The sequence below is a fragment of the Ammodytes marinus genome (genome assembly GCF_949987685.1).
Source record: "Ammodytes marinus genome assembly, chromosome: 24".
NCBI lineage: Eukaryota > Metazoa > Chordata > Actinopteri > Uranoscopiformes > Ammodytidae > Ammodytes > Ammodytes marinus.
Genome location: NC_137228.1, coordinates 15,583,004 through 15,608,506, shown reverse-complemented (window position 1 = coordinate 15,608,506; position 25,503 = coordinate 15,583,004). Strand labels below are relative to the sequence as shown.

General features: G+C 38.7%; 1 protein-coding gene across 4 annotated transcripts; it reads left to right on the top strand.

Annotated features, from left to right (window-relative positions):
* Positions 1-24,891, top strand: LOC307269769 (uncharacterized protein). 4 transcript variants are annotated; one of them, XM_080052801.1, is made up of 23 exons: positions 58-133; positions 1,904-1,923; positions 2,774-2,913; positions 4,577-4,972; positions 5,133-6,777; positions 6,903-7,295; positions 8,365-8,799; positions 9,510-9,902; positions 10,603-11,010; positions 11,787-12,194; positions 13,917-14,090; positions 14,919-15,092; positions 15,959-16,132; positions 16,902-16,942; positions 17,156-17,211; positions 17,388-17,447; positions 19,773-19,816; positions 20,166-20,380; positions 20,721-20,995; positions 21,797-21,916; positions 22,273-22,417; positions 23,421-23,468; positions 23,774-24,891. In XM_080052801.1, exons 4-23 carry the CDS (start codon positions 4,624-4,626, stop codon positions 24,031-24,033), a joined length of 5,817 nt encoding a protein of 1,938 aa, XP_079908927.1. In that variant the 5' UTR covers positions 58-133; positions 1,904-1,923; positions 2,774-2,913; positions 4,577-4,623; the 3' UTR covers positions 24,034-24,891. The 4 variants fall into 4 exon arrangements, with proteins under 4 accessions (XP_079908928.1, XP_079908926.1, XP_079908929.1 ...); XM_080052802.1 differs by lacking the exon at positions 1,904-1,923 and having other exon boundaries at positions 1-133; positions 23,777-24,891; XM_080052800.1 differs by lacking the exon at positions 1,904-1,923 and having other exon boundaries at positions 1-133.
* Positions 24,892-25,503: the final 612 nt, after the last annotated feature.

Here is a 25,503-nt window from a genome sequence, read left to right as displayed (position 1 = left end):
AAAGTAAGAACTATTATAAAAGACGGTTGGATTTATGAAAACGTCCACTTTCTAACACGGAGAGAACCCCACTTCACTTGCCTTGAGCTCACTGAGGGAGAGGGAAGCGTCACTGTGCCAAACAGGTGGACAGGTAAGTGCAGTGGTGTAGTCTAGTTGTTTGTAATGGGTATACTGTGATGATGGCTTACACCGTGGTTAGTTTACAATGTTGTTGTTGTTGCAGTAGGTGCAGCAAAGACAAAAACATTTTACATCTTACTAGCGATAGTAAGTGATATTTGGGGATCTGGGCGTCTCCCCGAGAACCTGTTTGAGCTACTGCACGATTTTGAAAAATGCTTTCAGACCATGGATTCTGAATTCTGTTTTAGAACCATTGTTTTTAAACATTCCGACATCAGCCGGCCGACATTCGGGAGGGAGGGGGGCGCGCGGTGTCTGTGAAGGAGGGGGCTAGCTGCTAGCTGTCACTCAGGAAGATCTGAATGACATGACTTCCTTGAAAAATCGAGTGACATAAAGTCTAACGGCTCTGTCACTACACGATGTGAGCTCAGGACTTTTCTTATTCTAAATTGTTTGCGGGTGTCTCTAGGAGTGCTGAGCTGGCGGCAGTGTGTGTGTGTGTGTGTGTGTGTGTGTGTGTGTGTGTGTGTGTGTGTGTGTGTGTGTGTGTGTGTGCGCGTGTGCGTGTGTGTGTGTGTGTGTGTGTGTGTGCGCGTGTGTGTGTGTGTGTGTGTGTGTGAGCGAGGAGAGCGAGCGGTAGCGTGTGTCAATAAAGTGAAGCAATGAACGAGTCCGGGTGTGTGCGTGTGTGTGCGTGTGTGTGCGTGTTTGTGTGTGCGCACAAGCGAGATAACGCAGACACACTGCCGGTAGAAGTTAAGCGTGTCAGGAACGTCGCCTGTGCGCTTGCTTGTGCGCGTGTCATCTCATTAGCATCTGTTCCGTGCTGGAATACGGATGGCGTGGTCACACTAGCCACACGTTCCAGACTTTAGTATGCAAATGAGCTTGGGCACGGGGCCGCGGCCCTAGTGTGAGTGGCCCCTTAACCCCCGAAATAACATCCTTGGAGAGGGACAGCATAGACATAATAGAGGAGGCACAGGAAAAAGTCTATTTGCATTTAGTTTTGCAGGTATTGAACCAAACATTTTAAACCTGCAGTATAGCATTTTGGGTTTTATTTCCTAGCAGATTTTGTAGAAAGTAATTATAATATCCATAAGTACATTTAATTTAGTGCATAATAGCTGAACATTTTTTTAGATTTTTTTTTCCCCTTAGAAAGGGTCTCATATATGTCCATATTTCTGCATATTTTGGACCAAGGCCAGTGGCCGCCATCTTGAAAGTGTCATAGTTGGAATGTCATCGGGTGCATTGTTTAGAAATTAGAATTGTTAGAATTGTGTAATATGACATCATCAAGAAAGCCTGATATCCTTTCTAAGGGAAAAAATAATAATTCAAAACATTTTTTTCAGCTATTATGCACTAAATTAAATGTAGGCCTACTTATGGATATTTCTACACACTGCAGGTTTAATAGGAAACAAACAGCTTTCTTTTACAATTTTTACAATACATTTGTATTAAGCAGGATTTCGTTTTTGTTTTTATTTCCTTCAAAATTATCCATACATAATTATATTGATTATTAATATGTACATCTAATGGTATGGTTGTTTAAATACAATAGCCATGTAAATATTTAAAATCGATGTTCTAATCATACCCAAAATCATGTACCTTAAATGGACAAAGACCAATTTAATAAATGTATGTAATGTGCCCAAACCATCTCACCAATGATACCCCTTGTTCTGGGACTGTTGGATCTCTCTATATTGACTTGATGATATTTTGTGACATTTTATTTTTTATTTTTGATCAGATCAGGTAGGGGAGAACGGGGTAAGTAGGCACACTTTTTACTCTAGTGAGAATTGCTCATCACCAAAACATCTGTCAATAGCCATTCCTACATTAAATTGAAGCTTAAGGTGTTGGCTTGAAATGTGTGTCTCTCTTTTTTTCCAACTTATTGTAATGAAGAAGTAATTTACCATCAAAGACACTCTGACACATTGTGACAACCAACCCCATCAAGGGGTCGGTTGTCACACACTATGGGGTTGTTTGTCACAATGTTATCTTAATGGGAAAAATCTTAAAAAGAAGGCAATGAGGCAGAACCAAATTTGGAAGTTTAATTGCATTGTCAAGTTGACAAATAGGCCTACATAACCTTGGCAGCTGGTCTAGTTTGGGATGCACTGGGTTGTTTTGATTTTGTTGCCCTTTTTTCTTTTGCTTGCTAGCTGCCTTTTCCTGCTCTATTCTTTCCTTCTCTGGGGTGTCAGTGAGGATACAGCTTGACAATTTCTCTCGTTATTGGGTTCCTTTTCTGGCTGCAGCCTTGAGATAACATGTGACAACCAACCCCCCAAAAAATTTGACGACCAACCCCAACCTGAATTTCTTGCTAGCATCAAGGCCAACAACCATCTGACAACTAATTAGCTTGCTAACAACAATCTAAACTATAGCTTACCCTTCACACTTTCTGAGGGTAACAAGTGTTTTGTTATAAACCCATTGTGTAAAAGCCTAGAAGAAAAATACTGAGAAGCAAAATATTTTGAATTTGACATGAAAAACACAAAACATCCTCTCACCTGAAATGCAGCTGTCTTCCTCCAAGGAAGTCTATGTATGTGACCTCTGATCCCAATTCTGGACCTTTTTTATATCAACATTTCAGAGCTAGCGCGCTCTGGTGGCGAGATATAACGAATGTGACATCCAACCCATGTGACAAATTACCCCGTTCTCCCCTACCAAAGGCACTGAGCAGCAGCTGATGGGATTGACCATCATCCGAGGAGACTTTGAGGTCCATATGTAAGTCTCTCTCTCTCTCTCTCTCTCTCTCTCTCTCTCTCTCTCTCTCTCTCTCTCTCTCTCTCTCTCTCTCTCTCTCTCTCTCTCTCTCTCTCTCTCTGATATATTCTCTGTATGATTTGGTCTAGAGGAGACAATCAATTCTCAACCTGGTGGGTCAGGAAGAGATTGTTTTTCGGGGGTCACAGGGAGTAAATAAATGTAGTTATATATTTTGAGGATGATGTTTCCATTAAATCTCCAATACCAATGATGAAATGTCCTCCTTATAAAACATAAACATAAAGTTTGCCACATATTGACAGCTCCATATTCCAGCCTAAATACCCAACTAGCTGATTATGGAGTGGTCGTTTCTCCCCAAAAATCTGCCTGCTCAAGGTCTGTGAAGGTTGGCCACTTTGAAAGTTCATCTTCATCTGAAAAACTTAAATAGCTGCTGGCAGCTCTTATAGATTACCTGGCCTCTGAAAAGTGCATGTGAGGTTTGTCCAGTTTAATGTTACTACAGGCTCAGACCAGTGTACTTGCTCTAAACATTCATATTCATATTTGTCTTGTTCTTGGCTCCAAAATAAGACTAAACACAGAGGGTATCTTTCCAAGATTGGTTGATTGGTATGACAGTTCCCAATGGTGCAGTTTGTGGTTAGCTGCATGGAATTAGCATCGTTAACACAAATCTGCAAACATTTCATACTACATACCTCTTTCATACAGTACAATTGTCAAAGCAGTTTCTGTTCATTTTGAGATTATTTATATGACACATTTCATACAAAAATATTGAATATAATGTGAGTTACTATCTACAAAAAGCCAATTAGAAAAGTAGAAACCTGGAGAATAGGAGACACTGTCCATGGTTAACCGATTAACTGATAAGAAGATATTAAACCTGTCAATACTAATGGACAAACAATTAAATCATCTTAGTTTCTCTCAGATGTAGTGATGGGGATCGTTAATTTTTAGTGATGTTGATACCGTTATCGATACCCCTGAACAAGTCTTTATTGATACCATGATACTTTTCTATTATTTTGTTGAAATAGAACTTGTATTATTGCTTTAATTGCTCATACGATGATCATAGCTCAAGATAGGACGTTAAACAGGTCATAATTCCATCTTTACTATCTATTTTATATTGCTGGGAAAACAAGTTTTTCACCAAAATTGATTATTCAAGTTTCTCGCCAAAATCAATTTATTTTTATTTTTTTCATTTGAACACATCAATCATATTACTGAGCCGACCTGAACACATCACATTTGACATGTTTGCAACTTTTTTCCAAGCAAACTAGCTCTATATCCTGCCTATTTAAACATGGATTTAAGAATTGGTAACCAAATTTGTTGCCAATGCTTTTAATAAGAAATTTTTATCAATTTGTTGTTGCATCCCTCAAAAGTAATAGTGAGAGTGAATTACTTCAGATTTTTGGTTAGCGAGATACTATTCAATAAACCAAATGTGATATTACAGTGATGCCTACTCCTCCGGTTTTCTTCAATTTAGCATCAGTTTAGACAGACCTGCAAAAACCTTAATCTGTAAGAGTTAAGATGTTTTCCGTAATATTAAATACAACGTCACAGGCATTAACAGTTAGTGATTTAATTATCATTTTATTTGACTTGGTGCTTTGTTCTCCAGATCATTGAAAGTGTGTCTGTGCGCAGAACATACAGAGGGACGGACACATGGCTTGTACATCACACTCTGCCAAAGAGTACGTCAGCAGTGCCAGAATGCACCTGGTGAGAGAATTAAAAAATCACTCAGTGATTTTGGAGAACTTGTATCAGCAACAAGTATTAGATGATGACGAGGTCAGTAAAATAAAAGCAGAGAAGGATGACTACGATAAAACCAGAGCTATGCTGGACTCTGTCATCAAAAAGGGGGAGGCGGCCTGCTATGAGTTACTCAAGATTATTGACATTACGAGGAAGACGATCGTAGAGAAAAACAAGGAGTTTGACCTGCACCAGTGGATCAGCTGCTTTCCTTTCAATGAAGACCCACAAATGGATACAAACTACTTACAAGGTATTTTGAAGCAGAATTCTGACATTTTTTTTTACGTTATGTTTTGATATCATGCACTTTCATTGTGCTGTGTACACATATTCATCTTTTATTTAGTCTAAAGTCAAAACAGTCAGTTAATGAATTACATATTTATTTCCCCACTGCTGTTTTTGTTCAGGTCCAAAGTCGTGCCACATATATCAGGCAAAGCTGAAGGCAAAGGCAAAAGAAATGTCAAACAAGTTTTGGATGGCAAACACAAATCTGTTTAAAGAAAAAAACTACAAGCCTGATCTGTCGTACGTGTCACTTGTGTTGGATACACAAGAAAGCGTTTCTCCATATAAAATAAAGAAATCTAAGAGCAAGAAGAGCCGAATGTCTCGCCCTAAAAAGCTAAGGACATACATCCCGGAGGGTAAACCAGAATATTCCCCAAGTGACCTGCTGAAAACAGATAGAAACATACTCTTGGTGGGTAAGCCTGGAATTGGAAAGACAGCACTAACTCACGAACTGTTGAGACTCTGGGCAGAAAGCGACAACAAGGAGCTGGATTACATGTTTTACTTTGACATGAGAGAAACATGCCGCATCATGACGGCCAGGACTCTGGAAGATCTTCTCTTCTCTGAATTCAGTGAACCAGATGAAGGAAAGGAAGAGGTCTTACGGGACATAAAGAACTCTGACAATGTTACAGTCATTCTGGATGGAGTCACAGGTCCCTCTTCTTCAGTGGTGGAGCAGCGTGTGAAGAAGGACCTTCTCCCTTATGCCAAGGTCATCTTAACTTGCAGACCGGAGGATGAAGAAGAGTTCTGTTCTAGGGACTTTCTCAGAGTGGAAGTGAAAGGCTTTAGTGAGCAGACCATAAACACATACTTATCTGCTATGCTAGGTGAAAACCAGGAGAAAGTTTTAAACTTGGAGTTGTTAACTCTTTGTCATGTCCCAATGTACGCACTAATGGTGGCTGCCTGCTTCTCCTCTGAGACACCAGATGCCTCTCCACAGCCATGCAGTATAACTGAAATATACATCCAAATAGTTTGTTTTTGCCTTCAAATGAACAGCAACAAAACAAAAAACAAAGATCTGAATTCATTGATTAACCAGAACAGTGAGCAAATACTGTCTCTGGCCGAAGTGGCTTTTAAAGCCACTGAAGCAAAAACTGTGATACTGACCAAACTCACCTGTGAAGACAGCTGTGTCCTTTCCTTCCTGAAATCACTTGATATCAGAGTCGCCCACACTGAGACGGAAACCACATATGCATTTCTCCATTACACAATGCAGGAGTTTTTTGCAGCACTTTGGCTCTTGAAGAATTCAGATAAAATCAAAGATGTTTTCCAGCAATGTCTCACGGAGGAGATGAAACACATGAAACATCTGATCCCTTTCATGTGTAGATTGTTGAGTCCGAAGTATCCTACTTTGATGACGTGTCTCATTCCAGCTCAGGAGCTTAAAGATACATCTAACTGGTTCTTCAACGAAGTGATAACCACATTTTCCCCTCGTCTGTGTAACCAAGATGATATGAGTGCTGTGGACAGTGATGTTGATGTGGACATACTGTTCTTATACCAGTGCCTTTACGAGTCCCAGTGTCCGGAAGCATGCATCTGCTTTCTGGACAAACTGAACTACCATCTTGATCTCAGTGGAGAGAGTCTTGATCCCTATCTCTGCTGTGCTGTGGCCTATGTGGTCGCTCAGTCCAAGCAGAGGAAACTAAGTCTGGACCTGGAGGGTGCAGAGGTGTCAGAGCTAGGAATGAGACAACTGATTGGATGCTTGAAGAATGTCCAATGGTATGTATAAGCAAGTTAACTCTGAGTGTCAAATTACTGTGTCGCAGCAGAGATGCTGCACGGAACATGGCTCTTATCCTGCTGTTGACATCAAATCATAACAAAATGTTCAATTCTTGTTGCAGTATCTCTGGCTGGTTTAACGGTAGAGCCGAGTTCTTTGGGAAACTGTTCTGTGCAGCAGCAGAGAGAGAACAGCAGACAGGAGAGAAGACACTGGAGCTGTTACTGTCAGTCTGCAGATATAGAGGATCCCCTCTGAAAGATAAGTGGTGTGATTTCCTACTGGACCTGTATGAGACAGAAACAGGACTGAGAGTCCTTCCATCATTACAGTCAGTTTTCCAGTTTGCTCCTTCAGTCTGGATCATAGACCTCTCAGAGAGAAAGAGCTCCATCCTCCTGGAAGTGCTGAAACTCCAACCAGAGAAGAAACAAGTGGCGCTGGAAGGCTGCTCTGATGAAGAGAGTGAAGTGAGGAGTTTCCTACAGTGTCTGCCTTATATCTCAAAGCTCAGGTAAATGAACTGGACTTCATATGTCAGTGAACATTTGTAGAGTTGTGTTCTTACATCTACAGCAACTCACTGTACATGTTAATGGTAAGGTAATGTCTTTAACTGATCAGTCCTGATAAACATTACGTCACTGTCTATAGTATGCTGGATTGACCGCTCTTTCATTGGCTACCCTGCTTCTAGGAGGATTTAGCTTAAACCTGCAGTGTGTAGAATTATGGGTTTTATTTCCTAGCAGATTTTGTAGAAAGCAATTATAATATCCATAAGTACATTTAATTTAGTGCATAATAGCTGAACAAAATGTTTTGAATTATTATTTTTTCCCTTAAAAAGGGTCTCATATATGTCCATATTTCTGCATATTTTGGACCAAAGCCTAGTGCCGCCATCTTGAAAGTGTCATAGTTGGAATGTCATCAGGTGCATTGTTTAAAATTTAGAATTGTTCTTGTCCTTGAAGGCCACTGTAGCTTCTGTTATTATTCGAAAGGGGTGGGGTTACCCAGGGAGCATTGCATTCTAGAACTTTCTTGATGATGTCATATTACACACTGCACATTTAAGTGTTTTCTAAGACCATTAAAACAAAACAAATGTCATCAGGAAGTGATAGTATTCCTCTGGAAATCCTCCCTATTCTTCACTACTACATCATGAAGTTTCACAGAGTTTTACTGAATGATGTTTAAACTAGTGGTCCAGTGTTCCAGGCTTTGAGCTGATTGATTCATAAATGTTTAGGTTCAAGTTTCTCTTTCAGCCATCCTGTTGGTTCAGGAGTGGTGCTCCAGTTTAACATACAATCTTTAATACGGAGAGGAGCATACACATTTGTAGCCTGACCCTCCTGGTTTTTAAACATTTTGTGGAGAATTTAATACAGTAAATCCACATAAAGCCCTGGTAGAATCAGTCTTACTTGAATTACAGGTTGATTGAATTAACTGTATTTTTCTCATTAGTGGATTTTATGGCCTTTTAGCAGATACACTACATATCAGTAATGCATTGCTCTGTTTCTGCTGTTGACATCAAATCATAACAAAATGTTCAATTCTTGTTGCAGTATCTACTTCTGGTTTGAAGGGGACGCCGAGTTCTTTGGGAAACTGTTCTGTGCAGCAGCAGAGAGAGAACAGCAGACAGGAGAGAAGACACTGGAGCTGTTACTGTCAGTCTGCAGATATGAAACATTTCCTTTATATCACATCTATGATGATGATGATCGCATGGTTCAGTGTGATTTCCTGTTTGACCTGTTCGCACATGTGAAGGACCATGAGACTGAAACAGGACTGAGAGTCCTTCCATCATTACAGTCAGTTTTCCAGTCAGCTCCTGCAGTCTGGTTCATAGACCTCTCAGAGAGAAAGAGCTCCATCCTCCTGGAAGTGCTGAAACTCCAACCAGAGAAGAAACAAGTGGCGCTGACAGGCTGCTCTGATGAAGAGAGTGAAGTGAGGAGTTTCCTACAGTGTCTGCCTTATATCTCACAGCTCAGGTAAATGAACTGGACTTCACATGACTTCAGTGAACATTTGTGGAGTTGTGTTCTTACATATACAGCAACTCACTGTACATGTTAATGGTGAGGTAATGTCTTTAACTGATCAGTCCTGATAAACATTACGTCACTGTCTATAGTATGCTGGATTGACCGCTCTTTCATTGGCTACCCTGCTTCTAGGAGGATTTAGCTCAAGTGTTTTCTAAGACCATTAAAACAAAACAAATGTCATCAGGAAATGATATAATTCCTCTGGAAATCCTCCCTATTCTTCACTACTACATCATGAAGTTTCACAGAGTTTTACTGAATGATGTTTAAACTAGTGGTCCAGTGTTCCAGGCTTTGAGCTGATTGATTCATAAATGTTTAGGTTCAAGTTTCTCTTTCAGCCATCCTGTTGGTTCAGGAGTGGTGCTCCAGTTTAACATACAATCTTTGATAAGGACATGAGGATACTCCTCTGTAGCATGACTCTCCTGGTTTTTATTCCTTAAACATCTTTTGAAGAATTGTATATAGTAACAGCCTAAAATCACATGTTGGAATCATTGTTGCTTGAATTACAGGTTTATTGATTTATCTGTATTTGATCTCATTAGTGGATTTTATGGCCTTTTAGCAGATACACTCCATATCAGTAATACATTGCTTTGTTTCTGCTGTTGACATCAAATCATAACAAAATGTTCAATTCTCTGCAGTACCTCTGTCGGGTTTGAAGGGGACGCCGAGTTCTTTGGGAATCTGTTCTGTGCAGCAGCAGAGAGAGAACAGCAGACAGGAGAGAAGACACTGGAGCTGTTACTGTCAGTCTGCGGATATAGAGGAGCCCCTCTGAAAGATAAGTGGTGTGATTTCCTACTGGACCTGTATGAGACTAAAACAGGACTGAGAGTCCTTCCATCATTACAGTCAGTTTTCCAGTTTGCTCCTGCAGTCTGGTTCATAGACCTCTCAGAGAGAAAGAGCTCCATCCTCCTGGAAGTGCTGAAACTCCAACCAGAGAAGAAACAAGTGGTGCTGACAGGCTGCTCTGATGAAGAGAGTGAAGTGAGGAGTTTCCTACAGTGTCTGCCTTATATCTCAGGACTCAGGTAAATGAACTGGACTTCACATGTCAGTGAACATTTGTAGAGTTGTGTTCTTACATCTACAGCAACTCACTGCTAGTTTTAATGTTAATGTAATGTCTTAAACTGATCAGTTCACATAAACATTAAGTCACTGTCTATAGTACGCTGGATTGGCCGCTCTTTCATTGGCTACCCTGCTTCTAGGAGGATTTAGCTCAGGTGTTTTCTAAGACCATTAAAACAAAACAAATGTCATCAGGAAATGATATAATTCCTCTGGAAATCCTCCCTATTCTTCACTACTACATTATGAAGTTTCACAGAGTTTTACTGAATGATGTTTAAACTAGTGGTCCAGTGTTCCAGGCTTTGAGCTGATTGATTCATAAATGTTTAGGTTAAAGTTTCTCTTTCAGCCATCCTGTTGGTTCAGGAGTGGTGCTCCAGTTTAACATACAATCTTTAATACGGAGAGGAGCATACACATTTGTAGCCTGACCCTCCTGGTTTTTAAACATTTTGTGGAGAATTTAATACAGTAAATCCACATAAAGCCCTGTAAGAATCAGTCTTACTTGAATTACAGGTTTATTGAATTATCTGTATTTGATCTCATTAGTGGATTTTATGGCCTTTTAGCAGATACACTACATATCAGTAATGCATTGCTCTGTTTCTGCTGTTGACATCTAATCATAACAAAATGTTCAATTCTCTGCAGTACCTCCTACAGGTTAGAAGGTGCAGCCAAGTTCTTTGGGAATCTGTTCTGTGCAGCAGCAGAGAGAGAACAGCAGACAGGAGAGAAGACACTGGAGCTGTTATCATCAGTCTGCAGATATGAAACATTCCCTTTATATAACATGGGTGATTTCCTGTTGGATCTGTACTCACAGGTGAAGGACTATGAGACAGAAACAGGACTGAGAGTCCTTCCATCATTACAGTCAGTTTTCCAGTTTGCTCCTTCAGTCTGGGAGATAGACCTCTCAAAGAGAAAGAGCTCCATCCTCCTGGAAGTGCTGAAACTCCAACCAGAGAAGAAACATGTGAAGCTGACAGGCTGCTCACATGAAGAGAGTGAAGTGAGGAGTTTCCTACAGTGTCTGCCTTATATCTCACGGCTCAGGTAAATGAACTGGACTTCACATGACTTCAGTGAATATTTGAGGAGTTGTGTTCTTACATATACAGCAACTCACTGTACATGTTAATGGTGAGGTAATGTCTTTAACTGATCAGTTCACATAAACATTAAGTCACTGTCTATAGTATGCTGGATTGGCCTCTAATTCATTTGCTACTGTAATTCTAGGAGAGCCAATTAGTGAGCATTGAATGAGCAGGATTTAAACAGTGAATAAACCAGAGGACTGAATGAGAGGATTTAGCTCAAGTGTTTTATAAGACCATTAAAACAAAACAAATGTCATCAGGAAATGATATAATTCCTCTGGAAATCCTCCCTATTCTTCACTACTACATCATGAAGTTTCACAGAGTTTTACTGAATGATGTTTAAACTAGTGGTCCAGTGTTCCAGGCTTTGAGCTGATTGATTCATAAATGTTTAGGTTCAAGTTTTCCTTTCAGCCATCCTGTTGGTTCAGGAGTGGTGCTCCAGTTTAACATACAATCTTTGATAAGGACATGAGGATACTCCTCTGTAGCATGACTCTCCTGGTTTTTATTCCTTAAACATCTTTTGAAGAATTGTATATAGTAACAGCCTAAAATCACATGTTGGAATCATTGTTGCTTGAATTACAGGTTTATTGATTTATCTGTATTTGATCTCATTAGTGGATTTTATGGCCTTTTAGCAGATACACTCCATATCAGTAATACATTGCTTTGTTTCTGCTGTTGACATCAAATCATAACAAAATGTTCAATTCTCTGCAGTACCTCTGTCGGGTTTGAAGGGGACGCCGAGTTCTTTGGGAATCTGTTCTGTGCAGCAGCAGAGAGAGAACAGCAGACAGGAGAGAAGACACTGGAACTGTTATCATCAGTCTGCACATATGAAACATTCCCTTTAGATGATATGGGTGATTTCCTGTTGGATCTGTGCTCACATCTGAAGGACTATGAGACTGAAACAGGGCTGAGAGTCCTTCCATCATTACAGTCAGTTTTCCAGTTTGCTCCTTCAGTCTGGGAGATAGACCTCTCAAAGAGAAAGAGCTCCATCCTCCTGGAAGTGCTGAAACTCCAACCAGAGAAGAAACAAGTGGTGCTGACAGGCTGCTCTGATGAAGAGAGTGAAGTGAGGAGTTTCCTACAGTGTCTGCCTTATATCTCAGGACTCAGGTAAATGAACTGGACTTCACATGTCAGTGAACATTTGTGGAGTTGTGTTCTTACATCTACAGCAACTCACTGCTAGTTTTAATGTTAATGTAATGTCTTAAACTGATCAGTTCACATAAACATTAAGTCACTGTCTATAGTACGCTGGATTGGCCGCTAATTCATTTGCTACTGTAATTCTAGGAGAGCCAATCAGTGAGCATTGAATGAGCAGGATTTAAACAGTAAATAAACCAGAGAACTGAATGAGCCTATTTGTCTTGTATTAACCCACTGACGCCAATGGCAATCTAGGATGCATGTCCTTATCGCCTGAGGGTTTTCTGAAAAAATACTACGAATTGTCAACATCTACCAAAACCTTATTATCTAAGCCTGTGTAGCACATAGAAACATGAAATAAAAGACTTTTAAAAGGTAAGTTTCACAGGTTGTATTAATCCAACTTACTTACTTTCACTTACAAACCAACACATTTTTCAAAAAACCATCAATTATATGGGGGAAAACATGAATAAATTATATAAAACATTTAAAAATAATGTGCTAATTAGGTTATATTCCTGATTCCTTTAAGCATGGATAGTAGTGACTGAGTGTGTAGTGGAGAGAGAAAGATAGACAGATAGAGGGAGGAAGAGATAACGTTATTTGATCATTTAGTTCAGTTATCACTGGCTTTAGACTCATTCGTGCTGTCGGGAGCCGATCAGATGGTCCAAAGAGCTGTTTAACACAGAGATGAAAACGAAACTGAAACTTAACTATCGCCTGGCCGGCCTGACTTGAGGTGGAGCAGCCAAATATAGCCTAAATGAATAAATATTGTTAATAAACAGAAGTAATGTGTTTGAGCCAAGAGTAATTGTGCTCTCACAACTTCTCTGAGATTTTCTTTCCTCTTGGCATGTCTGACCTGTATGGGTTCACTTTGGTGAGCCTGAACTGACCTGATTTGGTCTCTGGCTGTACTAGTGCCGCCTAATCTCTTCACAAAAGATTTCTCATTACATTGGTCCATTTCATCACTGAATTTGTCTCACCTGATTGTTTTTACCTGCTCGATTTCAGCAATATAGTTCAGGGTTCACTTACTTTTGCACATATTAATAATTTATTTTATTTTAGTCTTTTGGATACACAATTAATTTCCTCAAAGAAAGTAGGTGCAATTGATAAACACACATCTGTTATTTGATATGAAAAATACTGGTATTGATAAAATGAACTAATAATGGTGAAACTCAATAAAACTCAAAAGGATCACATACTTTCAAGAAGCACTGACAAACATAACTTACATCCAAGAAGTTTTATATTTGATATTTTTATTTCTCTTCTAAATTTAGTCTGCAGTTACAAATTAAGTCTGTTTCCTAGAGAATCATTGAGTAAATTTCCAATTTTAGTTCTTTAATTAAATGTATTTTCATATTTTTTGGTGAATGGTCACATCTTTACACAAACGATTTATTGTAAATTGATTTCCTTTAGTGGAATTATTTCTTTGGTTTCAGTTCATTTTAATGTGTTTCCACAAATAATAAAATATAACTGACATTATAATGATCCACAAACACAGAATAACAAAATCACTGTGATAAGTTTAGAGTAAAGTTCATTGATTAAGACATAATAATGTTTAGCTAAACATTAAAAACATGAACACATCTGATTGGATTATAATTTAATCTTTATCTCCATAATTTATTCTTCATTCAGATTGAGTGACTGCAGTTTGTCAGAGATCAGCTGTGCTTCTCTGGCCTCAGCTCTGAAGTCCAACCCCTCCCATCTCAGAGAGCTGGAGCTGAGAGGAAACAATCTGCAGGATTCAGGAGTGAAGCTGCTGTGTGGTTTTCTGGAGAGTCCACTCTGTAGACTGGAGACTCTCGGGTCAGTTCACTGAGTCTGTTACTGTTGTACATCTTATATATTTAATAAACACTTAACCTCACCACTTGTGTAAAAACAAAACTTACATCCAATACGTTTTATATTTCCCTTTGTTAAAGTTTTATTTATCTTCTATATTTAGTCTGCAGTCACAAAAGACCCCTGTTTTTTAAAAATAAATGTGGAATATATTCATTAAATTTCCATTATTTAATTTTTTTAACTGGCCCAATGTTTACACAAAAGATTTATTGTTCATTGATGAAGTTCATTTGCTGAAGATGAAATATTTATTTTGTTTCAGTTTAAATTAAAGTGTTTTATACAAATAATAAAATATAACTTTCATTATTTTTGATGATGCACAACGTCACTGTGATAACTAACTAACTTATTTACAAACATAACTTACATCCAAGAAGTTTTACATTTCCTTTAGTTCATATTTGTATTTCTTAATTTAGTCTGCAGTCACAAATTAAGTCTGTTTCCTAGAGAATCATTTATTTGTACATTTCCACTTTTAATTCTTAAATTGAATTAATCTTCATGGGTAAATAGTCAAAACTTTACACAAACAATTTATTGTTTATTTGCATAGTGGAAATATTTATTTGGTTTCAGTTAATTTTAAGGTGTTTTCACAACTAATAAAATATAACTGACACTGTATGATCCACAAACACAGAATAACAAAGTCACTGTGATACGTTTAAAGTAAAGTTCATTGATTAAGACATAATAATGTTTAGCTAAACATTTAAAACCTGAACACTTCTGATTGGATTATAATTGAATCTCTATCTCTATCATTTATTCTTTATTCAGATTGTGGAACTGCAGTTTGTCAGAGATCAGCTGTGCTTCTCTGGCCTCAACTCTGAATTCCAACCCCTCCCATCTCAGAGAGCTGGATCTGAGTTGGAACAAGCTGCTGGATTCAGGAGTGAAGCTGCTGTGTGGTTTTCTGGAGAGTCCACTCTGTAGACTGCAGACTCTGAGGTCAGTTCACTGAGTCTGTTACTGTAGGAGATATTATATATTTAATGAACAATTTAACCTTTGGGGCAACTGTGGCTCAGGTGGTTAAGCGGGTTGGCCAACGATCCAAGGGTTGGCGGTTCGATCCCCACCCGGCCACCTGTGTCATGGTTGTTGTGTCCATGGGCAAGACATTTCACCCACCTTGCCTGGTGTGAATGTGTATGATTGCTGTATGTTTGAGGTGGTGGTCGGAGGGGCCGTTGGCGCTGAATGGCAGCCACGCTTCCGTCAGTCTGCCCCAGGGCAGCTGTGGCTACTCTCGTAGTTTACCACCACCGGTATGACTGTGTGTGAACGAATTGAACCAGGAACCCTGTAAAGCGTCTTTGAGTGCCTAGGCAATAAAGCGCTATATAAAACCTATCAATTATTATTATTATTTATTAACCTCAGTTGTGTAAAATCATCCAAGAAGTTTTATACTTTCTTTTGTTAATTTTTTATTTTTTTTCCGAAATGCTGTCTGCAATCAAGACCTCTGTTTTTTAGAGATAAATGTGGAAAAAACTCAATGAAATTTCCATTAATATTTTTTTGTTACCTGGTCAAATCTTTACAAAGAAGATTGATTGTAAATTGATGAAGTTTATTTGCTTTAGTAGAAATATTTTTTTTCAGTTCATTTGAATGTATTTTCACAAATAATCAAATTATAACTGACATTGTGATGATTCACAAACACAGAATGACAAAGTCACTGTGATAAGTTTAGAGTAAAGTTCATTGATTAAGACATAATAATGTTTAGCTAAACATTTAAAATCTGAACACATCTGATTGGATTATAATTTAATCTTTATCTCCATAATTTATTCTTTATTCAGATTGCGGCGCTGCAGGTTATCAGAGATCAGCTGTGCTTCTCTGGCCTCAGCTCTGAAGTCCAACCCCTCCCATCTCAGAGAGCTGGATCTGAGTGACAACAAGCTGCGGGGTTCAGGAGTGAAGCTGCTTTCTTACTGTGTGGAGAGTCCAGACTGTAGCCTGGAGACTCTGAGGTCAGTATGGGGTCAGACTCAGTCCAGCTGGTTCTGCAGTATTGTACTAAACACAGGGAGGTTAATGCCTCACTCACATTAGGGGTTTCCCTCCAGTTCTACCTTCCACTGTGTGAGCGTCCCAACCAACCAATAGGAGCAGCTCCTGGAGCATCAAGCATGAGACCCCTCCCAGCCAAGTGTTCAGAAGCCCCTCTACAGGGAATGAGATCAGATCAGACACTTTATTCATCCAGAGGGGAAATGTTGTGCTGACGTTGTAGTGCAAAGTAGGAACAGTTCAAATATAAACTATCAATGAGGAGCAAATCCCAACATTTAGACAAAGTGAATAATATAAACAAGTTAACAGTTAGTTCATGGATTTGTATGAGAAGCTAATAGCCTAGCAAAACAAATATTATTATTTTACATTTCATCTTTCTTTTCTTTGTTTCTTCCACAAAAAAAAATCCACCAGATAATGCAAAGCAATGCAACATTTTACATTTTTTTAACAGACATATGCAATTTTATTGTAAAATTTAAAAAGTAGTTTATTAGTTTTTCATGTGATGTTTTTGGACCTCGACTAATCATTAATTATAAATTCCTTCATTATAATAATTATTATCTTATTATGTTTACTAATGCAGGATCAGAAAATGGTGAAGATTTGATGATGAAAAGCATTTGATCAGTTGTCTCTGGACTCTGAAGCTGGTTAACTCAAACGATGAACAATTATTTAAACTTGATTCCTAACTTTAGGATTGTGTTCATTCTACAGGATCAATGGCGAGGTGATCAGAGCTAAGAAACACGAAAAACGTGAGTAATGAACCAATGACTCCTTCATCAAACTGTTTATAAACATACAAAACAAATCTGAAAATGAGCTTTTAACATCTAAAAAATATTTCAAATACATTTTTCATGGAGCTGTAATTTCTTAAATCTTTGAGTTTTGACTACAATAGTTTCCACCCCATTCACGATTATATTGTTTCATTTATTCTCTCTTTCACTTCTTCTCTCCATCAGTTCGCTCTGATGTCAAACTGGATGTGCAAAAAAACCTGCCGGACGACGGCAAAAAGGTAAGAGGAGCAGTTGTACAGTGAAAAGTCCTTCAGTATTACTATTGCAAACTAAAATTAAACAGTAGTTATTTAGACTTCAGTTGGTAATGTATACAGCCAACACTAATGGCATTAATAATATGAGCCATAAATGCTTTTCCTCATATTAAACATGGCATCAATGTGTTTGTCAGGTGAAAGAAGCGACCCGACCGTGTAGTAGCTCAGACGGAGGAGGAGAGGGAAAGTCACAGGTGAGGTCCAATAACGGCTTGGTGATGTGTCAGTAGTTAAATATAATCTGTGACAAATGTTTGGCTGATGATGTACTGTATAAGAATGGTTCATCAATGTCTGTATGAATGAGAGCTTCGAATAGACAAATGTTTCCTCACTCTTCATAAGCATCGATGTATTATTTCCTCAGGTGACTAATATTAGCACTTGGTTTATAAAGCACTGAATGGTTTAGGGCCAAAATATATTACTGATCTGCTGATACGTTATGAACCGTCCAGAGCCCTTAGGTCGTCTGGGACAGGTCTACTGACAGTCCCCAGAGTTAGGACTAAACAAGGAGACAGACAGACAGACAGACAGACAGACAGACAGACAGACAGACAGACAGACAGACAGGTCTTCTTACCGGACTAAACAAGGAGAAGCAGCTTTTAGTTATTCTGCACCGCATATCTGGAACAACATCTGGACTTTTCTGTTTCCCTTTTAACCTTTAATTTTTGATTCTATTCTATTTTATTTTTATTGGCATATTTTCATTGTTTTCTAAATGCAATTCTTTTAATTTTTAACAATTTGTCTACCTGCTCTTAGTTTCATTTTGTCTCTGTAATGCAATTTCTAATGTCTAATCTTGATGGTTTTTTTATGCGCCATTTCTTTGAATGCATAAACTTTCCTTGCCTAACACACATCTTACACTGGCACTCTCTGATCCACACAATGGCCCTCATTTATCAAACTTGCGTGGAAACTGGTGCAGATTCTGGCGCAAATACCTCCCTACGCCAAGTATCGCGTGGGATTTATCAAACAGTCGTATCTCGCCAATCTCGGCGTACGCCAGGCCATTATTGATAAATGCGGCGGCTGAAAACAATCGTATCACGCCCCTATATTTTCTCAGTTTAGAGGCCTCGCCCAGAGGTTTTACGACATGGATATGCGCAATACGGCACAGAAGAGGAACTTCACTGAAGTAGAAATTGACAGAATAACAGCGAAAGTAGAAAAAAAAGAGTTTCATTTCGGAGCATTACAAGCGGCATCAAAGAACGACAGAAGGCAGCAGTTAGGAAGAAAATAACTGCTGCGGTCAACAGCGTTGGTGTTTACAACAAACGATCTCCAGCTGAGGATTTTGCATTTGAGGTTTACATCAGAAGGCTATCGCTCAAATTCTATAAAACAGCATATACAATTATATGTCGCCATTTCTTTACATAGACGAAGAAAAAGTGGTCTGACTCAAAAATCGCCACTAAAAAAAGCGTGTCGCTGTTCTGAAATGCAACCAACTGGGCTGGGGGTGCGGGCATAATATAAGTGGTAGAGGAGAGAAAGACGCACCAACTGTCCGATAATGGTCCCCATAAAAGAAATACACGTCTGCAGAGATTAAAATGATTAAAATGTATTGGCCCTTTTTAGATAGCACTACTCAAAAGGGGTTTAAAAACTAAAAATAACACATTTTGCATTTTACTGTATGACAGCATGCGCTTGGCACGAGTGGTCTGCCCGGCCGTCAGCTGCACAAGCCGACCCGGCAACGATCAGCTGTGAGAGCGCCCACTGTCCTGCTGAGCTGCTCCACTAGCAGATCGGAAAAACGTGCCGGTTAACGGTGGAAATAAATTGCTCGCTTAAGCGATCAATGACACATTAAAAGAGGAATTAACATCTAAAAAATCCTTCAAATAAATAAAATGTTAAGCTGAATGTTGTGCCGTGTATTTTTTTATCATAAAGAGCAGTGTAAGCCTACTACATATCTAATAGGCTGCTTAGGCTAACATTTTGAATGAATGCAGCCCCCGTGCCTCAGTGTCCCCCCAGCTGCTCCAAGTCTGAGATAACTGCCCTTACACAGTCCTATGCAGGGCTCCTAAGTGGCCGGTGTGCGCACTATTGAATCAGCTCTCCTACTCAGTTGCACACCATAAGCTGCACAATTTTAAGTGATTATCATCTTTATTTCGGTCTGAGCAAACACTGCATTTGTATTATCTTCTAATAATTGTCCAACAAAGTAATCGGCTACCCGGCACAGCCTGCACTGCGAGTCCATGCTGTTTACAAACTTGCGTACACGAGCTGAGAGCTGGCGTGGGATTTGAGCGTATCCTACGCTCACGTCCATATTGATAAATGCCGAGATTTGCGTGGAAACGTACGTACACCAATTTTTCTGGTATACGCAAGGTTGATAAATGAGGGCCATTGTGCCTTAGTTGAATATTAAGAGTTTGGATACAATATTCCAATCACTTAACAAAGCAATGCAAGTTTTTACATTTCCTTTGAAATAATTAACTTTGTGCCTTTTTAAATTCAAGACTCCAGTCTCCTTCTCGCCTGAACAGAATGGATCTACATACAGGTAATCATATAACATGACTAAACACTATCTTATTCAACTTGTTTTATGGTTCATCAACTAGTTATTATAGTTTAAAATGATTATTTTTTAAAAAGTTTTATGACTCAATTTGTGTTCAGCTTATGTGGTTTCTGTTTTTAAGTATTTGTGAACTAGTGTAATCTATGTCATTACTTGTTATTGTTTTTACTGTTTGTGTAGTGGCATTAATGTTTAAGTTTCTTCATATGAACCTGCCAATGGACTAAAGCCTCTGGCTACAATCTTGCGTATTTACATGTACATGTTCATTAATACGTCTTGTCCCTGAAACAAAGACAGTGAAACAGACCTCATACCTTCTTCCCAGGTGCAGGTGTCCTGGTGCAGGTGTGTTCCAGTGTGCTCTGACTGGCCTGGTGTTTGTAATGGCTCAGGAGGCAGAGCTGCTCTACTGGACCGTCCAATGGGACGAGAGCCTCCTCCAACCAGCTGGCAGGACTGCTGCAGGGCCGCTGTTCAACATCCAGTGTTCTGAGGACGCTCTCTGCCAGCTCCACCTCCCACACTGTGAAACAAAGGATGGTAAAGACATGGCTGTCCTTAATGTTGAACTGCAAACATTTACATTAATGTGTAGCTACATTCAGGGACAAGCCAAAATTATAATACAGTGTATGTATGTATGTATACACTAAATGCACACATCCAGAGAAATCATGTGTGTGTCAGGGAAATGATGTTGAATTAAACAAAATAGCCAAAGAATAAAGGCTAACCTTTAGCCAGGCGTAACCTTGGTATGCTCCTGAGTTAAGGGCAATATATAAATCAACTCTCTGAGCTCAAGTAGTAAGAAATAGTTTAGGCAGAGATTTACCTTTTAGCAGCAAGGCAAAAGTTTATCAGCTATTTGCTTTCACAGTGTTGCTTGTTGATGGCCTGCTGTCTGTCGCCCACATCACTGATGATGGAATGAGCATCTTGGAGCCTCTGGAGATCACAGACACTCATGTTGCTGTGAAGGTCCCTCACCTCTCTGCCTTTGGCCTGATTGAAAAAGTGAAAACTGGATTGAAAAAGTGTTGGAACAGTTTATGGGTAAAAAAGGGCCAAGTCCTGCTGTTCCTCCCACCCCTGAGAGGAAGACTTCGGACACTCCATGTGTTACTTCTGCCGAAAAACCTCCCGTTGAGTGAGGTAAGGTTATCTGTCATGTGTGTTTACCATCAACACAATCTTATGTTTAGACAAAGGTAATTCACGTCAGTCATACCTCACTCCTTCCATCAAACTTTGTCTTGCTGTGGTAAAAATCCATTTTAATATCCAAAACCCAGATATCGGAATCTGATCGGACAGAAAAAAAAGTGTATTGATGCATCTCTACTTTTAACGCAGTAAAAGAAATTAACAGGCAATTAAAGAACGCACGGTCTGCAATTATGACCCTCGGCCCGCCCAGTAGTTTGGGAAATCGGGAAGCGCTGGGGCAGTAACGAGTAACAAGCCTCATTGAGAAGAAATGGATAAAGAAAAGCGTCTTTTGAATGGCAAGTTGAGCTTTAAAGCCCTGCCAGATTGTTCTGCTGCCTGATCTACAGTGTTAGCTAATGGAGTTAAAAATTATAAATAAATACATCTATAAATAAAAATAGAAAACATAAAATTATTGTTGTTTCATATGGTTAAAATATGTATGTGAATGCCATGTTTTGTCGCTTGTAGCCTACAATGTGAAACATTTCACTCGCGGTTCGGATGTGTATATATATACACTCACCGGCCACTTTATTAAATACTACACCGGTTCAATTTCTTGTTAACAACATATAGCTAATCAGCTAATCACATATTGTGTGTTGGCTTTATTGCTACACCTTTTTTTAATTTGCTTGTCTTCTAATGTTATTGTAAAAATGTTTTGAGTACTTTGAAAAGCAGTATATAAAATAAATGTTTTATTTATTACTATTAATAAAAAATATCCTTTTACTAAAGGTTGAGCCCAAACAACAACAAGGTGCTGAGAATATTGTCACCCCCACTGACTGTCTTGTGAGCGTTGGTCAAAGTTACAGTGTGAGCTGTGAACCTGAGAGCTACAAAATTCTGCCTAAGGTCAGTCAAGTCACTTCTACACTTGTAATGATTGTTAACAGAATAATCATGAAAGTAAAGATAAAAACAGCACTCAAAGTGTAATGTTTATTTGCCACACAACAAATATTTCGGGACAGACGCCCTTCCACAGGTGTGTCCAATTATACTGTATGTCTCCAAATCAAGGCAACACGCAAGCATACATATCTCTAACATGTGGAAAACAAAACAAAAGTTGAGCGCGTTATTTGTATTTTTAACAGAATAATTACCAACATAATTTTAGTTGCAAGATGAAAATACATTTATAATTGGCAAAAAAAAAAAAAAAAAGGCCACATGTTTAAAAATTTTGCTTTTCCACTGGACTTCAGGATGCAGAGTTTTACTCAGATTATGGGCCAAATTTCCCTCCAAAATTTCAAGTTATCCTTGAAATGGACCAAGAGGAAGTGACTTTGAAGGTCCAAGACCAAGAGACCAAGCGACAAGTCTGGGAAAGTTTTGTGCATCTCCAAGGTAACAGCTTCAAACTCCTGCAATCTGACTACACTAGACTAGAATAGATTTGTAAAGCTCTTTTTTTTCACCACATCATTTCTCCATCAATTTATCTCAAATCTATATATTCAGAACAATGAGGAATTATGAGGAGTTTTATCGAAGAAAGCAAGTGGGTTATGTTTTTTGAATGCAGTATATCATTTTATACCTTCAAGTTGTATTTAATTCAAATGTATTCCTTCATTCTAGATGAATAACCTGTAGTACATGTAAAGTTGTCTTACTGAAATCTCTCAGCAGAGTTTTATGTGTTTTAGTCTGACAGCTCTGAGAGTACAGTGCATGGTTTGTCCCCCAAAAGAAAGGCAAAGTGAGTGACTTAGAGGAAACTTGACAATTTCAGTTATTTCTTTGGGCCAGTTCCGTGATCCACTATGAGAATGTTTTAAGTTATTTAGTATTTTAGTCCCATGATCCCTAGTGGGACAGTCCTCAAGACCTGGTTGTTTTCTGTTGTTTTCAACATTAGACATTTCTGATTACCTGTTGTAACTGTAGTTACCCTAACCCTTACCATGAATTAATAGTTTCTAGATTGAACATTGAGCTTCATCCTTCTCCAAAGGGGACAAACCATGCACTGTCTCTCAGAGCTGTCAGACTAAAACACATACAACTCTGCTCTAAGATTTCAGTAAGACAACTTTACATGTACTACAGGTTATTCATCTAGAACGGAATAGAACACTACAATTGATTCAAATACAACTTGAAAGTATATATAAAATACTTAAAAACAAAGTAATCAATCAATCTGCAATAAGATTCTTGGCTTTTTTATTAAAATTCTGAATGTTTTGAGAGCGATGTCTAAAAAAAATCTCAATCTTCTTTTAGTTGCCAAAGGCAGTCCTAGTCGTTTTTTTTTTGGTGTGTATGTAAACAGGACTATGCATAAACACAAGACTAAGGCAGATCCTTTATTCAGTTATTTTACTTTTCTCTTCATCTCTTTCAGCTGCAGGCCCCTCAGCTGGAGCAGCTGGAGTCAATCTCATGGCAGACGGTAGGTGGACATGTAGTGAGACGTCTCCTCTGTAAATGACTTGTTCTCTGCTTCAGTCACTGATCAGACTGTCTAGAAGGAATCTGATATAAAAACGTTCTTCATTGGTTATTTAAAGGAATAGTTCAACATTTTGAATTGTTGTGTGTGTGCATTTTTGATGAAGAAATGGGCAAAGGTCTCTCAGGTAGTCAGGGGGAGCATCTTATTATAGCATCTTCAAATGAAACCTGTCTTCAAAATAAATGTTTTAACTTGGTAAATCCAGTCAGTCTTTGGAGATAAATGTATTGTTTTGTTTTTAGCAGACGAGCACTTTGTGGACAAACATAAAGTCCAGCTGATCCAGAGAGTGAGCAACATTAAACCCATTCTGGACGACCTCCTTGATAAAAAAGTCCTCCAGCAAGAGAGTTATATTGACATCATGGCCATATCTACCCCTCAGGACAAGATGAGGGCGCTTTTCTGTGGATGTTTGAGAGCTGGTGGTGTTACCGCTAAAAACATCTTCTACAAAAGCCTTGAGGTAAATGAGCGATATCTCACTGCTGAGCTTAACTGACTGTTGTGGTGAAATCCAATGTCAGACCAAACGTCGTCTAGACTGGACATTTTTTCTTAAACATTAACAGTGGAGACACAGTGATGTTAATGCTGAGTGTCTGTGTGTTTTTTCTTTTTTTTTTACAAAAAATCAACTTTAGACATTTAATCAAAGTTGTTTCCTGTAATTTTACCTTTAAATGAGTTGTGATTTGTTTTGTGTGCGCGGTGCCTTCACTGCCCTCGGAGATTTAATGTAAAACCACATTCAGCAAATCAGATGTTTAATCAGACAATCATGTAAGAAATTAAGGAAGGACCCCACCAGACATGTCATATCTGTGGAGTGTTTTTTTTTTTTTTTTTTTACTTTTTAAAGTTATTTTCTGAGACCGAGTGTGTTCTTCCAATGATAACAACGGAACAGAGTTACGTAGAAGAGCATATGTTTAAAACATGTTAACTGCTTAAAGGGCTCATATGGTTTTGCATTTATATACTGATGTATGTTTTCAATCAGCCTATAGTTTATATCATTCCTTCATCTTTACTGTTAGATTTGTAATATTTGAACATATTTTGAATACATTCCTGTTGCACTCTGAAGTTCTATGCTCTTGAAGGTTTGCGATCATGAGGGGTGACCTGGGTTGAATTGACAGTGTCTGTGTGCTTAGAGCAGGTAACATGCTCACAGCTAAACCTAGATATGAGGCCTGTGTCTGTAGAAGACCGGATGTGTGTCAAACATAGCTATGGTGGAGGAGAGAAAGAAGTAAAGCAAAAGTGATGTTTATGCACGATATGCCATTTAGCCAATCGATTGCTTGTGTTTCATTGTATGACCGTATATGTCCTTATTGTAACCTTAAAAAGAAAGGGGAAGTTATGAAATCAAGGCTCTGTAGAAGCTTATGGGGCTTTCCAGGGTCTACAGACCATTTGACTTTTTTTAAATTTGATTTTTGGAATCTATTCTTTTGAATTATTTTATATTGTTTGAATAAATTTAATATTTTTTCTAAGATTGCTGTGTAAAACCATCTTTTGATTTTCTGAAAAGACGGAATTGTCAATCCTCCTTTTTGCTGCTTCACACCAAGTCGCTCTGGAAGATGGCCTGACCTTGCTGCTCATGGAGGGGGGGGGGGGAGGGGGGGTTTGTGATACCAAATAATTACTGTTGATTATTTTGTTTTTTGTTTTTTTACTGGTGGTTAGAGACACCAGTTGAATCATTCTCGCTCACTGCTGCATATCTGACTCTAGAGGGCGCTGTCTGATAAATAAGTTTGGGTTAGGGTTAGGGTTAGGGTTAGGGTTAGGGTTAGGGTAGGGTTAGGGTTAGGGTTAGGGTTAGGGTTAGGGTTACCAATGCGCTTTACAGACAGAGATACAGAGAGAATTGAATGTATTTGCAACCTGCAACTATTGCGTGAAAGCTGTGAAGATAAATTGCTAAGAAACAATGCACTGTTGGCCGCCTGGT